This window comes from Triturus cristatus, chromosome 6 (genome assembly GCF_964204655.1).
Source record: "Triturus cristatus chromosome 6, aTriCri1.1, whole genome shotgun sequence".
NCBI classification, from domain to species: Eukaryota; Metazoa; Chordata; class Amphibia; order Caudata; family Salamandridae; genus Triturus; species Triturus cristatus.
Genome location: NC_140589.1, coordinates 1,791,298,712 through 1,791,316,099, shown reverse-complemented (window position 1 = coordinate 1,791,316,099; position 17,388 = coordinate 1,791,298,712). Strand labels below are relative to the sequence as shown.

The 17,388-nt window shown below is 41.8% G+C and overlaps 1 protein-coding gene across 1 annotated transcript in view; it reads left to right on the top strand.

Annotated features, from left to right (window-relative positions):
- Positions 1 to 17,388, top strand: part of LOC146822010 (cysteine-rich venom protein-like) — a 280,985-nt gene that overhangs the window by 72,184 nt on the left and 191,413 nt on the right. The window contains exon 2 of the mRNA XM_085609411.1: positions 1,100 to 1,161. Within this exon, the coding sequence (XP_085465537.1) occupies positions 1,102 to 1,161 (60 nt within the window). The 5' untranslated portion in view covers positions 1,100 to 1,101. The remainder of the gene's footprint in view (positions 1 to 1,099; positions 1,162 to 17,388) is intronic.

Sequence of the window (17,388 nt, the reverse complement as noted above, 5' to 3'; positions counted from 1 at the left end):
GAAAGTGAATTTCGCAAATTCCACCCACCCCTAACCATTTGGGGTATCCAGTAAAGAGAAAATTATGTTAGGTTGGGCATAATTTGTCTACCTACCAGTGGCTTTAGAATGGGGCTGTGAGGTGAATTTAAAGATCGCTTCACCTGCCACTGTACCATAAATATACTGATGTTCTGATTTATGAAGCTCTGTTCACAAACCAACAAGTTCAAATAGCAAACTGGGCTTTGTTTTATGATGCTGCTGATGGTTTAATCTGGAGCACCAAAATGTATATTGGTAGACGTTTACATAACTTTAAGCCTTGGGAAAATTAAGAGAAGAGGCATTTTGTGTTGCCTGTGATTTGCTGAAAATTCAGAACTGGAGTCTTGGGAGGGACAGCAGACATCTGTCCCTGTCTTCATATTTTCTGTCTGGCAATTTTGTTTTTAAAAACAACCTTTGTCCCTTTAAAGAACAGGGTCTGCTTTCAATAAAACAATGTCTTCAGATAGAAAAGACATCTGGGATACTATGTGACTCTCAAATAGAAGAGAGATGCCTCCTTGACATCAGCTCTTATTTGCAATTCAGGAAGGGTTGCAAAATGTGTTTTGTCAGTTGAAAACACTGTCCCTTGAATAAGCAGGCCTAGAGCCTCCAGCACAGAATCAGATTGTAATACCATAGGTGTGTCAACTTGATCGGCAATACACCGGTCACTCAAGGGGCAAGAAGGACCTCACCAGTTTGCATGCATTCGAGGAATCAAGCCAGGCTTGCATGGTTCCCAAGGACACTATACAAAGCTATAATGCATGGAAACACTCCATCACATTGTCAGAGTGGGGCATGGGGACCACAATTCGATATGGGCATTCTCAGGAGCACACATGCTCACTTAAGTAGTGTGCTTATAAGGACACAACTAGGATGTCTTTTATGTCATAATGTGCAAAGTCAGGAGTTTGCACCTTGTGGAAGTCTATGGCATTGATAGATATTTCAGTTCTAAGACTAGTGAAACCATGCACATTAATGGCCCAACAGAACAAACATTAAAAATGTAAACTTGATTATGGTTAAATAATAAACAAACTGTTGCTCTCTTTTTCAGAAATGGATTCTCTACTGCTAGTAGTTATTCTGGCTTTGGGACTGCATTGCTCTACTGTTCAGGTAAGAAAACTAAATATCATATAAAGGTGTGATCAAAGAAAAACAAACACTTCAGAGTACATACACTCACTGATCTAATCACAAAGCTACAACTATGCAGAAACTGCATTGTTTGGAAATATATCTGGAGTTTCTTGTTTTCAGACTTAGTATGTCAGATAAAACATCCCCAAATGATTGGTTTTTGCTGAAAAAGCACTGAATTTCACTGTATTTGTAATCTTTGGTGCTATCGGTTTCTAAAATAGTATAAGTGCAGGCCTTCCTCCAAGCATCTCTCTGTGATGGATGCTGCTGCAATGACCTACTTCGGCAATAGCAGGGAATAGTGGTGTAGCGCAGTTGCCAGGGCGACTGTCTCTGGAACACTGGGGCTCACGGTCCTATCCCCAGCACCGGTGGCAGGTTAGCCCACCACCATGTGACTCTGGGCAATATCTTGCATAATCTTCTCGACAGCCCCCAGTTCCTTGACACCCTTGGGTAATTATTTGTGCTTTACAAATACTGGATTTCATAGCAAATCACTTGGGGGCATATCATCAAGGACCGGCGATAATTATCGCTAAGCGCACTTAGCGCTAGCATAATTATCACCGGGTAAAGTGGAATTTTATCGCTGAGATAGCATGCTATTAGCAACGCTTATCTCAAAAGCGATAAAATTCCAAGCGCTAACTGCCAAATGTGAGATTATCGCTGGAAATCCAGCGATAATCTCACGAAGTTTGGTGATAGCTTGATGATAGGGCAAGGCATACTTAGCCATGATATCCACCTTACATAGGATATCATGGCTAAGTCAGTCCTGAAGCAGGCGTAAGGAAAGTAGCGATAACAGAGGTTATCGCTACTTTGCTTGTCACTCTGCAGGTTAGCGTGCCCATTGATAATTGGAGAAATGTCGCTTAGCGACATTTCCCCAGTTATGTCAGGGCAGGAACGCCCACTTTGCATCTCATTAGAGATGCAAAGCTGGGCGTTCAGAATACAGGCGCTAATGCAAGGTTTCACGCGATAGCGTGACCTTGCTGATTAGGCGATAAAATTATAGCCGCTTTTCGTCCGAAAACGGACGCAAAAGCGGCGATAATTTTTTATCGCCTCGTTGATGATATGCCCCTTAGTTTGCCATTGTGACCATCCACAAGGTCCCTGGACCGCCACAACCTACTTCCACTCTCAAATTGTAAGCCTTGGTCACCTCATATGGCTTCAGCTCATGTTTCTGGATAGTAGTTCACAGTTGAACTCAGAGTAGACCCTAAATCTAAGTCAAGGGGCACTATCATCATGCCATCTTCCTTTAGTGAGTGGGGTGCAGAGTTTTGCTTTCTGAAACTCAGATATCAGATATCAGGATTGTGGTAAGACTCATCATTGTGCATATTTATGCCTCCATAATCTGTGTTCTCCAATAAAGAGCTGCACCAAAGACACCTGGTCCTAGTTTGACACTGTTAGGGTCTCAAACACATGACTTTAAGAGCCGCTTCGCCTCATTCAGTAGGGTCAGCAGCCTTAAAACAAACATCTTCAGTGCCCATGCAGAGGCCTAAAAGGGTTCTGTATGACAGTTTTCTGAATTGTATGCACTGCTGAAGGTAAATACATTTACATGGAAAATCCACAAGTTACACTATCAAAAGAGAGAAGAGGCAAGCATTGCTCTGTGCTTCCTAGTACATGCTGCAGACACCATAATTTCTACCAGAACTATGGCACAGGCACCTTCTGAGCTTACGGAGTGCCATGAAGTTTACCTACGTGACTTTTTCATACAGCAGCACTGTTTGTAATCACCATATAGGCCCAGGTCTGACAGAAATAGTACATGTATTTGCATTGTCATTTCTTGATATCTTAATATGAAAAACAGGACAGTGTGACACTGACTTGCAATAACAGAATTCCAAGCACCCACAATATATTGCAAACAGAAACTTTGCAATTTTTCTGAAGAATAGAGCAGCAGGAAGATGTCTTAAATGTCCACCAGTAACTTTTTATCTGCTGCTGCAGTCAAATGTGAATGGGGTGCAGACTATACCCTTGTCATGAGTTGGAGTTGATCTGCTTGGAAAAGGTGCTTGCGAGCCAACAAATGAGACTGGCAAGGAGGTGAGATAAATAATAAAAGAATTACCAAGGTTAGAAGCTGAAAAGAAGAACAAAAACAAGTGACAAAAGGAATAATTGAGGGAATTAATTAAACTAAAGCAAAATCCTTTATAAACACTGAAAAAACAGTCATTCGCATTGGCTCTATACCTTTTATAAGGCCAATATTCTTGCCTGAGAAGTCCCAGACTTCAGGTTTTACAGACTCTTTCAGATCAGAGGGCAGATTGTCTGCTGTCATCATGGGAAATGACCCAACGGTCTGTTTTGCCAATTTAAAATCCATTTTCATCATAGGTCGGAAACTCATCACTCTCTGGTGTACAGTAAATTATGCAATGTAACTTACAATACTGCCCAATAGATTGACTAGACATGAATCACACACTACAAACTGATGGCCCACTTCAAAGGGACCTATCTTTACGGCAACTGTTGCTGACACAGGGTTCATAATATGATTAATGGCAATATCTACAACTTGGACATGTTTTTCCATGGGGAATAGGTTTGGGAGTTCTACCGTCCTAACAGTAGCTCTCAATTAAAAATGACACATGATAACCATTTACCTCACCTTCCATGAATAGACCACTCTGGTCTATCTCTAAAACTGCGCCAAGGACACAATCTTCGTCCCCTCCCAGGCACCATCATTGTGATTGATAGAATCCATTGTCTCCGGAAATGTCAAAGACTGGCACTGTTGGAAACTGACATGATTCTTTAATACATTTGGGTTAGCTCCGGGAGCTGGGTTTGCATTGAGCCTTGGATTACCCATGCTTTGTGGCACCATCATGGATTCAGGCCTCTGCATCTTTAGGCCTGAAGACATATGACGGTTCTGAAGACACTGCATCTGTATATTTTGTGCCTGCTTCATAGTTACATTTAGCATATACAATCACCTGGAATTCTGTTTGAATTAAGCGAGCACTTCCTTTTTCAATGTCCTAACTTATTACTATAATGACATGGGTTAGACCCTTTAGGAGGCGCTGGATCTATTCCAGTATTCAGATCAATCAGTGCATAATGACCTCTAACGTGTGTACAACCGTTCCCATTACGCATCATCTATACTCCTCTTTGTATCCAGACTTCCTCAATTCCCCAACGGACATCATTTTTGTAACCTGCAGTTCCCATGTATAGGCCATTCTGAACTCCTTTAGGTGCTAACTTTGTCCGGAACAACATAATTTTTTCCTTATTCTTTTTTTGCTTCATTTCCAATTAATCACCGCAAAGTATTACATATATAGGTTTACCCTACCTACAAATAACATTCTGCTGATTATGAGAAGCAATCTTTTGGCACAACCCACGAAGATTTGTAAATGGAGCAACGTCACCTTGACTCAGGGCACATGCACATACCGCTTTCATGCACCTCCATTAGGAATACCTCTGGACACCTCTTTTCAATGCCCCCCTGAATCCTCCTTTTCTTTCTTTCCCCTCTGAATCAACTTATCCTTTATTTTCTCCAGATTAGTCCATTTCTGTACACTGATCATTAACTCCATTAGATTTACCATCAAGGGGTCCTCCTGTTAATTAGAATATCCTCCTTTATGTGCAGCCTAAAGTTCTTTTGCAAAGTCTGTCTCTAAGATAAGTCAACGTCAAATTCAGCATGAGCCTTTTGTACCTTTGTATAGGTTTCAACAGCATGTTGGGTAACTTCTTTTACCGAGGAACACAAGTTCCTCTACATGGTATCCATCTGCTTAGCCCGCATTCAAATTGTCCTTGATAAACTTATCCTGTTCTACATTTAGCCCAGCAACATCTAGCGGTAATGTGGCTGCTTGTGCCTTAGGGCTTTCACCAATCTTCTCAGTGGTTCCACTTCCACCTAACTTAGTTTGTGATCCTGTTTCTACACTCAGTAGTAATTCAGTAACACTCAGTGTAGCATGCATTGAGAAGACTACAGGAGAATCAGGTACAGTACCAGAACCTTGTGTACTTGAATCCCATGCAACTATTGCTGAGCTGAGGGTTGTGGTGACAGCAGTGATAACTGGGGTTCGTACCATTGTGTCAGAGCTATGGTATTTGCGGCTATTGTGACTAGGGCTGTCAATACTGGGGCAGCCAGAGTTACTTACCCCATTTGGTCTCGGACTGGGTTAGTAGATGCAGTCACACTATTGCCATCATCTGGCGAATTCCCTGCAACGGGATTAACTATTATTATTATTATTATTATATTGAGGCAGTCAATAAGCCAGTAGCTCCTCCAGAAACTCATAATTAGAATCACCATTGATGCTTGCTTTTAATTTTGCACCTTTGTAACCCTCTTCTTGTGCTTTATTTTTCTTTTCTTTACTATTTACTAACACAGAATACATCCTAAATCATACCTCTCTTCCATAACTGCTGTTTGGCATCTCACTTTGTATCCATCCAACTACAAACTGTTCTTTTAGATTGGATCTGGTATTTCTTTTTATCCTTTCCATTTGCAGCTCGCTACCGTGCACTTATATCCTCATTCTGAGGGACTAGGTGGGGTTTTCAAGTTGTACAATAGGCATCTCAAATGTTCTATTATATTCAAATTGAGTGTAGCATGTCAGGGACATTGCAAGGACCTTTCTTTCTCTGTGGACTTATTCCATTGCTTAAGCCAAATGCATGTGTGAAGCCCAGCATTGATCACCACAGTATTCTGGTGTGCCTTCAGGAGATCCTCCTCACCCCCATGATCAGGCACCTGTACACAACCCATAACGAAACGCGTCGGCTGTGCTTTTTAAACAAGAATAATGTGAATAAAAGAAGAGTTTAAAAGAATTACTTTTTGGACATGGACCAGTTATTTCTATGTTTATTGTTAAGTGGTGCAACTTTGCGTTTTGCTTGAAACCTGTACACAACCCCTAAGCAAATCTCTCAACATCCTAAAGCATTTTATTTCAAGTTCGGCGTCTCAAATGTATTAACTCAAATAAAACATGCAGCAGTTCTCAGTGAATCACAATGTGATACACAGTAATTTCAGTGTCCAATCCCAGCAGATCACATTCTACACTAGTCTTTTTTCAGAGCAACACACGCGATGACCAATACCAGTGAACCATGCACATCAACCAACCAACCAATACCTGTATGGCACCTGATGACTTGGCTTGGAGCAACTTCCAGTGGCTTACTCTCCTTCACAATTAGCTTTGCATAAGCAATATTTCACAAACACCAAAGTAAAAACAAATAACCCATGTCTATTCCTCCAAAGAAATTCAAAGTTATCACTCACTCAAGGGAATACATGGGGAATAACACTTTGCAGCCGTATCACACGCACAAGTGAAATCTTGCCCATCTGGGAATCATCCTGACTAGTGCAGTTTGCTCTCTTTGCAAAATTATTAACACTAATTGCTATTAGTGTACCCTTACAACAGTTGTTTAATAACTCCCTATCTGAATTGTGCGGTCAATGGTACCTCACGAACTCACATCACAAACTTCAACAGACAAGTTAAACCACAATATACGTATTAATTATCTAGGAATCTTAGACTACAATGAGTCAAGCAATATGCACAAAGGAGCACATTAATTTTCTTCCATCCAGCTTCACAACTTTCTGTAACTCAAAGTGGACACCACCATAAAACACACAGCATTAGCACAAACACCGTAAAGCTTGGCAACACACAATTACCAACGCATTGCCCTGCTTATACTCACACATGGCACACTACAACTGTTTTCAGAAGTGCTGGAACACCCCAATACTCCGAACTGGACCATGGACTTCAGAGACACGGTCTGGGAATGGGTAGGTTTGGCCCTTACTTGGGTATTTCTAGCTGCCTACACTACAGTGACAAACCATCCTTGTAGCTGCTAATTGATCTGGCAAACTGTCCTGTCCCTGTATGCTCTGGTGCAGTTGTCAAATAAGTTGTGCCACTGGTCCATGGGCCTTTAGATATTGATTGGAAGTGCTACAGAGAGGATGGCTTCCAAACTATTAAGGTTTATTAGCAGATTAGTCAAAGTTACATGCTTCAATAACTTAAATCATTAAGCAAATAGATTTCTCAGATATGCTATATATAAAAATGGTTATTCAGTTTGAGAACATACATTGAGAAGCCACTTAATGTGGCTTAATGCTGCCTGGTAAATAAGGCACCCTTTCATGCAATATTTCGCATGAAAGGGTAGGGAAATGGATGTTGCGGTGGGTGTTTCACCGCAACACCCATTGATTTTGACACTGCCCCATATTTACAAGGGTGGTGTAAATATGGGGCAGCGGCAAAATTATGACCAAAAAACCCTGGTCTTACCATGGGGCAATGAGGAAAATGTTTTAATTTCTCCTCGTTTTTGCTGTTTCCATGTGTGCTGAATTGTGCAGCACACATAGAAACAGCAAAATGTCATTGATTGTTTATGTGCAGGAAGGTGTCCCTTCCTTCACATAAACATCCATAAAAAATTATGTTTTGCAGCTTCTATGTCTGCTGTTTTAACAGCAGACCTAGAAGTTACTAAGTGTCATTTCTGATTGTTTATGCGCGGGAAGGAACACCATTGTGCAAGTGTGACTAGGTTGGCGCTAGGCAGCTAAATTATCGCCAGGGCAGGGGGAAACGCAGGGCTGCACCGTATTCTTGTAAATACATGCAACCCTGCATTTCAGAAGTGGCAGAGCATGGCGTTAAGCCAAGAAGGTTAAGGCCACGCTTGGCCACTTCACTTGTAAATATAGCCAAGAGTTTCAGGCATCAGAGCCACTGTATCCTTTAGGGCAGTGTTGAGCATAATTATTGGTGTGCTATCAAATAAGTATAAATAAAATGCTATTGGGGACACCTATATCTTCCATACTGCCCATAACCTCTGTCTCACTATTGTAACAAATGTTGTCCAAAGGTGAACAAAAGAAACATATTGTTGCCTCCACTGTAAGGTGGCTTTTTACAGTTAATGAGGAAAAAATGAAAGGTCAGGTCAGCTGTGCTCACTTTACTGCAAAACTCCATTTGGAGAAGAGTAAATAAATTGCTTTCTAGCATCTGATCAAGGAGTTTGGCGAGTGCCTGCATTTTAATATTTGTATTCAGATTATCAATTAGGTTGATAGGCCAGTAATTGCTCGGATCTTCCTTGTTCCCTTTTGCTACTAGGTATACTGGACTCGGCCATCATTGCATTTTGATACCAAGTTAATCTATGGAGCCCATATCTGTGGTCCTAAAAGGAATAGGTAACTGAGAATTTTATCAGGTTCAGGGGTTTTTGCCCATTTAAGGAAACCAATGATAGAATAGTATCTTGTTAAGAGAATTCCAACCCACCTCTATCATGTGCTTGTTGTCTTATAATTGGTAACCTTGCAATTGTAATAGAAGTGCAGAAAGGTAGAATATAGATCTCTAAAATGTTTCTCTAAACATGTTGTTGAATATGTCAACCTACACTAGAAAGTGATCGATGGCTTCTAAGGGCGACAAGGTGTCAGAACACGCCGGAATCCTTCCTCTTTAATGCTTCATTAAGATCGAACCAATTGTTTCCCTCCCGGGATCTCTTGCTTTGGATCAATAAACACTCGTAGTTTGCCCTTGTCTCCTTTATTTTAGTCCTGCCCTGGATTTTATTGCTAGGTTCCGGTCATTTTTAGCCCTTCCATAATCTTTAGAGAACCTGGGGGATCTTTTGACTCTCACCGCAGTTGATTTTTTTTCCCTTAAAAAAACATTTCCATAACGACTCAAGCAATTTATTATGAATAGAAATTATATTAGACCCATATGTAGACATGGGGATATCATGTGCAAATCAATACATAGTATCTGTGACCTCCTTTTTGATACACACTAGAATATTTGGGAGCTATATTCCCACGTGATAGAACTTCTACTGGTGGTTACCGTCAGAAGGGAATCTGTTGCATGACATTAAGCACCCAACACTGAGGTCATATGAACTGTGTTGTGATCGCTAGTCATTCATTCAATAATTCTCATGTCACCCAGGGCAGGCCATAAACTGGCGGAGGGCATGACATAGTCAATCATGCTCCTGTGATCAGTTCTGTTGAAAGTATGCACCCCTTTCCCATCTGATCTCATCTGTCCATTGTATGTTGTAAGGGTCTGGGTTAGCACAGTCAACTGTATTACAGTGGCATACCAGATTTTACTTGGTGATAGTTCCAACATGGGTATATCCCACCTCTCACTTTCCAGCTCTGGTAAAGAAAATAAATGCTCCTATGACCAATGATTCTGTGTGCTATAATTATATATATTGTGAAGCTTCATCATATTCCCTTGGAAGAAAATTAGCGTTAGGCCTAGAAAATCTATTTAGTTAGTTGGCAGCTGCCTGATTTTGTAGGCCAATAAAATACTGACCTGAATCAACAAAAACCGAGGGTCAGCCCACTCCTTTGTGAATCACCTTACTATTAAAAATTATATAACCTGATGTATGAGCAGTAATGTCAACCACATCTCTTGAAACAGACATATGTCAAATTGGTCGAAAAAAATGTCTGGGTCAAGAAGTTTGGTGTTCACACCAGAGACATTCCACGCCAGTATGTTCACACTGGGGAAAACATCCAACTTCACATTACCAGTAAGCGGAACTATCATTGAACAGGAAATAGGAACAGCATCCCACCCAAAAATACTCCCAGATGACAGTGCCTCTCTATTACTAATGTTAGGTAACCTGTTACAAAAGGGTCTTGCCAGTAGTCTAAGAGCCCAAATGTATCAACTTGAATTTGTGTGGGAACCTCTTATCTGTCTAGTTGATGTATACCCCAATCAGAGACACAGCCAGAGTTTTCCTGATGAGACTCTTGTGAGGTTTTCGTGTTACAAATGAAGGGTTACACATAAATTGTGTGGAAGTACTAGGTTTGGGCAATGTGTGGATATCTAAAGCCAGAAGTGCAGTTTAATATAAGCTAAGTTGTCCGACACTGGCAAGTAACACCTAGCTGCTATAATGTCAAAACAAATCAAGGAATAGCAGTGACTGGAGTTCCCAATCCAATTAAGCACATTGTTAATCAGTAAATCAGTGTCTTCCCTTGTCAGAGGAGAACGTTTAGGCACTTTCATCATGTATACAGCCCCATCTTTTGATGAGGTGGGGTTCCTCGATATAATTGGGGTAGGATCATTCCAAAAGGACTGCCCAAGGCAGATTTGCCTGTGGTCTTGCTGGCTGTGATCATTCTTTTGATGAAACTTTGGGGAGAAGTGGAAATCAACCAAGTTCCAAGTCAAACATCAAAAATCTTTAAATTCTTTAGAGTACAATATTGTACTCACTGTCTGAGAAGACAATATCTACAAAAGTCAGACTAATACCTTCAACAAATCAGTATGCCTCTGTTATTCCATCATCAACCAATGCATTCCTCTTGACTCTCAGTATACTGATTTGGGATAAAGTGCTCAAAGTGGCTGGAAAACTAAAACTTTGTATCTTACATCTGAATCATGTTCTACATCCTCACTCAAGGATTATCTGCAGACACTCTGTGAAAACATTACAAACTATCATACTCACTCCTTCATCCCGGCATAATGGCCTTTATCTTCTATTATTCCAGGAGCCCACAGTAAATGTCTGACATCACCCTTCTCCAAAAAGTCTTTCAGGTTGATCATCTATTACCTTACCGCTGCTAAGTGGCCCCTCTAAACCCGAGATACAAATAAATAAACAACTGAGTAGTAAATCCAATAAGGATTTGTGTGTGTGGTGCAGCTGCAGGAGATTGTAAAGCTACATCCAGTTATCACAATCATCTTTGAGTGCAGATACATAGACCAGTCTGTCCATGTCACGTATGACCTCAAATACAATAACGCAAATATCAAGGACCCCCTGTAATTCTTCTAGAACTCCTAGAACGGGGTAATAATACAGTAGAAGGCACAATTCCTAGGCAGTCACTCCCTAGGAATTTTTCATTGTACTCAAATACAATAACTAAATGGAAAAACCATTAGGCTTTAGATACTTAAGTTAGATACTTAAGTTAGGCTTAAGTAGGCACTGGGGATGTTGCGTTTGGATGAAGCCTGAAGATTTTCTTGTGACTGTCGAAGATAGATAGATAGATATATAGATATATAGATAGATAGATAGATAGATAGATAGATAGATAGATAGATAGATAGATAGATAGATAGATAGATAGATAGATAGATAGATAGATAGATAGATAGATAGATAGATAGATATGAACATCACTTCCGAATCTCCAAATGAATCGGACACCGACACGGGGGTAGTGTTAGCAATTTCGTCTCAGATTTAATTCATGTACACTGTAACGCGTTTCAGCACACCTGCCTTGATCACACAGCAATCGCCATTAAAACAATACATTCATTATATATATATATATATATATATATATATATATATATATATATATATATATATATATATATATTCCACACGCAACAGGATACCAAAAGGAAGCAGATCCACAAGATCACTCAATCAGGTTTGTAGAAGTTTATTCTATCGTGACAAAAGAACGCGTTTCGACCACGTCCGTGGTCTTGATTACCTGACCCCATCTCGGGTAATACACCTTTTAAAAGTTTTACTCATGGTTAAACATACCATGTGACAATGAACATATTTGTATTTATTAAAGTGAGTGAAGAGTTGCAACATTACTGATTACATACCAAATAAACAATGCACATTCCTTAATAATAAATGAAAAAGGATGTTAAATTCACATCTGGTGTGCTGTAAGTCTAATGGAAAGTCGGAGCTTGGTATTACGGTTTTCTGGTAATGCCAATTTCCTGTGCTGCGTGACAGGGGTGTGTTATTGAGGTATATCCCCTTTAAAGGGGAGGACAAGTTCGCACGTAAAGGTCTAGTGCCTTTGTATGTGCGCCCTGAATGAGCCCAATGAAAAAATTATACAGGATGTTAAGTTCATAACTAGTGTACCGTGGATCTTATCCATGGTCAGTACTTTCTATTATGGTGTCCTGGAAATGTCCGTCTCCCCAGTAGTGTAACAAAAGTTTAAGGGGCCCCCTTGCAATGTACACAGAGGGGCCCCCCTCCGCATTTTATCTGGAGGCCTCAGACAGTAGTTCTGTTTTGTGGGGGCCCCCTGCAGCTGGGGGGCCCCCTCGCACCGCGGGGGATGCGGGGGCCTGTGTTACGCCCCTGTGTCTCCAGTGCTGTATGACAGGGGGTGTGGTATTGGGTTGTGTCCCCTTTGAAAGGGGGAGGACAAATCCACATGTAAGGGTATAGTACCTTTGTGTGTGCTCCCTGCCTCATGATCAATACAGCCTGGGCATTAAACCCTGGAAAGTGCTGGTGTAGTACCATTTTTGCAGTCAAGATGGTGGACTGGTGTTGGTGACCTATGATTTTGACTAGGGGTCAAAATATCAAAGACTAAGGAGGTTGACAGGGTCGTCCCTCCACTCTGGGTGCGCATACGTTTATTGTAGTGAGTGAGTTCCTCTAGCACCACCAAAACTGTCTCCCTGTAACGAAGAATACAAAATCACATGTTTACAAAGGTCACAAGAATCATCCTTGATAAATACAACACATTTTTCTGGTATTTGGTAGGCATTTTTGACAAACAATCGAGAAAAATTGAAGCTCAATACCTCACACATCCAAATTGTTGCAACATTAAAATGATATAAGTATATACACGTGAAAGACTTGTGGGTGAATAGTGAACTGGGTGAGTGGGGACAAAAGGGAAAGGACGGAAAATTTGGGGGTGGGTGCGTGAGGCTTGTTGTGACTGTTCCTGATTCTCACTACTCTATTAAAGATGTGAATGCATTTCCTCATCTAAGTTCAACCCTCCTGGGAACTTGCTACCGGCTTGTAAAATAAAGTGTGACTCTAGTCTCCGGAGGACCCCTACCATGTTACCACCTTTGGGATTCTGGTTCACTCAGTCAAGTCCAAAGTATTTGGCCTTGGTCCAATACCCATTGTGTTCTGCTGTAAAGTGCCTTGCCGTGCTGTAACTGTGGTCTTTGTTATTGCTCTTTAGTGTTCGAGCATTCTCTTCTTTACAGGGAATGTCGCGGAACCAATGTACCACAGGTTACAGGGACAGACTACGACATATACTACAAACTCGGTGTTACACGTTATTAACTTGGGGATTTTCCATGGGGCTTTGACCTTTCCCAGAGTGATCTCTGTTATGTTGTTACTGTGTCTTCATGCCTTACAGTTTCTGCACTTTCGGAAACCTTTGGCTTGTTTGAGCCAATTGGATTCTTTGGCTTGTAGGTGGCTATGCACTAACTTGTCCTTCAATGAAGTACTTCCTCTGAAGGATATAGAGGAGTTGGGTCCTATTTTGTTCCTTTGTATGGCGTCCTGTCTCAAGATCCCCCACCTGTGTTTCAGGATTTCAAATAGCTGTGCCACTTGACTGCTGTAACTCGTAATATAAACGGGTTGCCTGTTCACTGGCAGTAGTGATGCTAACTTCAGGCAGGAGTTCCTCTCTCTTGGGTTCTCTTACTCTCGCTTCTGCCTGTTTCAGTGCCTTTGTTGGGTAACCCCTCTTCCTGAACCTCTCTTTCATGGCTAGTGTGCTCCGTTTGAATGCTTTGGTTGTGCTGCAATTTCTCTTTGCTATGAGGAACTCACTGTAGGGTATCCCCATCTGAAACTTGGTGGGTGGCTGATGGCTGCATGCAGGACAGATCTCCCTGTGGTTTTCTTCTTAAACAGATTAGTACAAATCGTTCCCTCCTCAAGTGATAATTTCAGATCTAAGAAATCTATTGTCACCCTACTGTAGTGTCTTGGGAATTTCAAGTTCACATCATTTTCATTTAGAAGATCGATAAACAGATTAAATTCTTGTTCACTCCCCTCCCATACAAAAAATATATCATCAATATATCTTAGCCATTTTTTGATGTTGTAGTACCATTTCTCTGTGTGGTCGTTCCAGAGCACCTGCTTCTCCCACCAGCCTACCATGAGGTTGGCATAGCTGGGGGTGAAGCAGGTGCCCATGAAAGTCCCTTGCAGCTGTTTGTAATGATTCTTTTCAAACATAAAAACATTCTCTTTCAAACAAGTATTGATCATCTCTAGATGCATGTGTGTGTGATCTAATAGATGGATATCACATTTCTTAAGGAAAAACTTACATGCCTTGTGTCCGTCGTCGTGTTTTATGCTTGTGTAAAGTGACTCTAAGTCTAGACTTACTAGCCAATGGTTATTGGTTATGACTATGTCCTTGATCTTTCCTAGGAAGTCACTCGTATCTCTAATGTAAGAATTCAGTTTTTAGGTCTCGGCTAGGCAGCGCATGCGCTGTCTCATAGAGAGATGCTGAATACAGTATACTGGGGAAGCTCCGCCCACTTTCCGTCCATGTTTTTCATTGGCTTGTATTGGAAATGCTGCATTCTGATTTGTTTTTGGCTTGTTTGTCCCTCCTCCTGACAGCCATGTCGTCATTTTTCTCCTTCCATAGCTATTGGCCCATTTACTTTCCAAACTCTTTTGTTCCTCTGCCGCACCAACTTCCCTCCCGCAGTCCGTAACTTCTCTGACCACCACCACCCCCTCCCCCACCTCCCAATCATGCCTTCTTCGATGCCCGTACTTTTGTTTATTATGGAATAGGTCTCGCGTAATACAAGTCCTTTTGCATTTTTAAATGCTTGTTTGCACCAGGGATTGTCTGGCTGAGTCTCGCACTTTATTTTGCCTGACCTGTCCAGACGGCTATGTTGCGCATGTGTTGAGCATCCGCTATACAGACGCTCCTGCACATAATCTCTCGAGCCTGGTTTTTGGTTTGCGGAGTGTCATAGAAATGAAAGCGCAGACTTTCAGTGAGTGTTTTTGAAATGTTTAATTATTTAAATCCATTGACATGACTATGCTTTTGTCCGTGCCGGTTTAGCTTCAGCACCCGTCCATGTCGCCCCCTTCCCATCGCTTTGTTATTGTTGTCTGCAAAGCAGAGCAACTGGATCCCGGCTGAGCCGAAACCTCAGTAGGTCGCCATACACCACGTTAAGGGAGTTGGAATTTCAAGTGAGTTTTAGTTTGGTTTCAAGTTCTGTTTTCAGTTTGGTATAAAAATGTTGTTGTTCGTAATAATGTGCTTTATTTTTTAATCTGCAGAACCGAACCCCTGACCCACAAGTGACACATCGCGGCATCGTGCTCTTAGCTCATTAATCACGTTAAAGCTTCAGAGCTAGTTACCACTGCAGAGCACATTTACCAATCCCGGCTATGAAATCCTATTTTGGGTGGTGTGAAAAGGCGGCGCGGGCTCTTTGGACCTACAGAAATAGGTCTGCGCATCATGTCATGCTTTGATATGACGTGAAGTGCTGAAACCATTCAATTGAACATATGCCCCAGAAAGAAAAAGCCTTTTACATGCTGCCACTCGGCACACAAAAAGCTAAAAACGGGCGAGTTTTCAAAATTCATTGAACAAATTAGCTTTTTACGAGGGCTCAAAGAAGAAACAATACATACAACCAGAGGAGGAAGTCATGAGTGCCGCTCCTTCCAGCTTCTACTGTACCTCAAGTGGCAGCAATTTATAGCGCTGTTATTTATCCTGTTTCCAAACACTTCCAACCTGAGCCGCTATGAACAAAAGAAAAATACACACAATTAAAACTTTAATAAATGATAATAGTACGGGGGTGGTCTATAAGAAAGGCATGGCGGGACTTCCAAACCACCGAATAGATCATTTTGGATACGGAGGTGGGTCTGTATCCCATCTTCACTTGAATGTCTTGTGGTTCTGCGCAAATTTCGTAATCTCTTCCCCCTTAAACCTTTTGTTATACCAGTTACCTCCTTCGAGGGAGAAGTGCAACAAGGTGACAATTTGTTGCTAATTTTAATTCCAAGAGTGGTCAACCAGCTAAGCAAGCTGCTGACCTCCTTGTGATCTGCAGTTGCAATTCTGAATTCAGGTAATGTCAGCTGGGCTGTTCATCCTTCCGATGTAAGTATAACATAATAGTAACTCCTGTTGTCTAGAACTCTTATAAACATCAAGAAGCTTCATTACTTTCTACCACGTTCTTGGCATTTTTTGAGCAACCAATGCCCCCTGGGTTTCTGCCTCCTCCAAATGTCAGTTTGGATGAATTTGCAGGGCCTGAACATAGCTGCTCCATCTCCTGTAGAATTGCTGGGGCCGGATTTCTCTTTTCCACCTCAGGATACTCATAGGGACAACGAGTGGGTAAAGTTCATTGGCTGGGCTCTGCATCGGAGGACTGGCTTTCCTAGGGACTGTGGCTGAAGCGTTGAGAGAGCCAGAGGTGCAGGGAATGCACTGGGTCCTTGCTGCCAAGAACAGCGGCAAATGCGTCAGCCAACTTCAGTCATACGTTTCTCATGCCCTGTGAGTGAGGGACATTTGCCTCATCAAATGTGTCTAAAAAGAAGCAGGTCTGGTGAATGAATACTTTATTGTGTCAGTGCACTCAGGGAATCCAGTCTGACAGTGGAATCAAGTGCAGTCGGGATATGTATGGTGTAGCGAGGGAATCCAGCTGTTGGTGCAGGCAGGGAAAACAGGACACTTGGGTGTTTCATCTCAAAAGTGAGGCAATCCAGATGTGCAAAGTAATTCATGCAGGTTTGCAGCGCAACAAGGGAGCCCAGCAGTGCGGTGCAGTTAGGAGATCCAGCGCTGTTCGATAACCCAGCCATGCCACAGACTCAGGAATTAAGTTGCTGGCAGTAATTAAGCGAAGGCGCTTTGCAATGCAGCTCGGGAAGCCAGCCTTGCAGTTTACCAGGGAATCTGACTGTGCAGTGCAGCCAAATGATCCAGGTGTGCACTGCAACCAGAATACTCAGACATTGCAAATGGGGGGCGCAGCCATGCCTTGAAACTGGACATACGTCCGTGCAGTGCTCTTGATATGACCACTGAAGGCCCTAATTTTAAATTAAAAACAGAGCTTTAGACTATACTATTTCCCTCTGAAAGGCAATATTTCAGTCCATGTGTTCCAATACCTGCCGTGTCACGTAGTTTGGTGCTATATGTGCTATATGTGCCCAGCT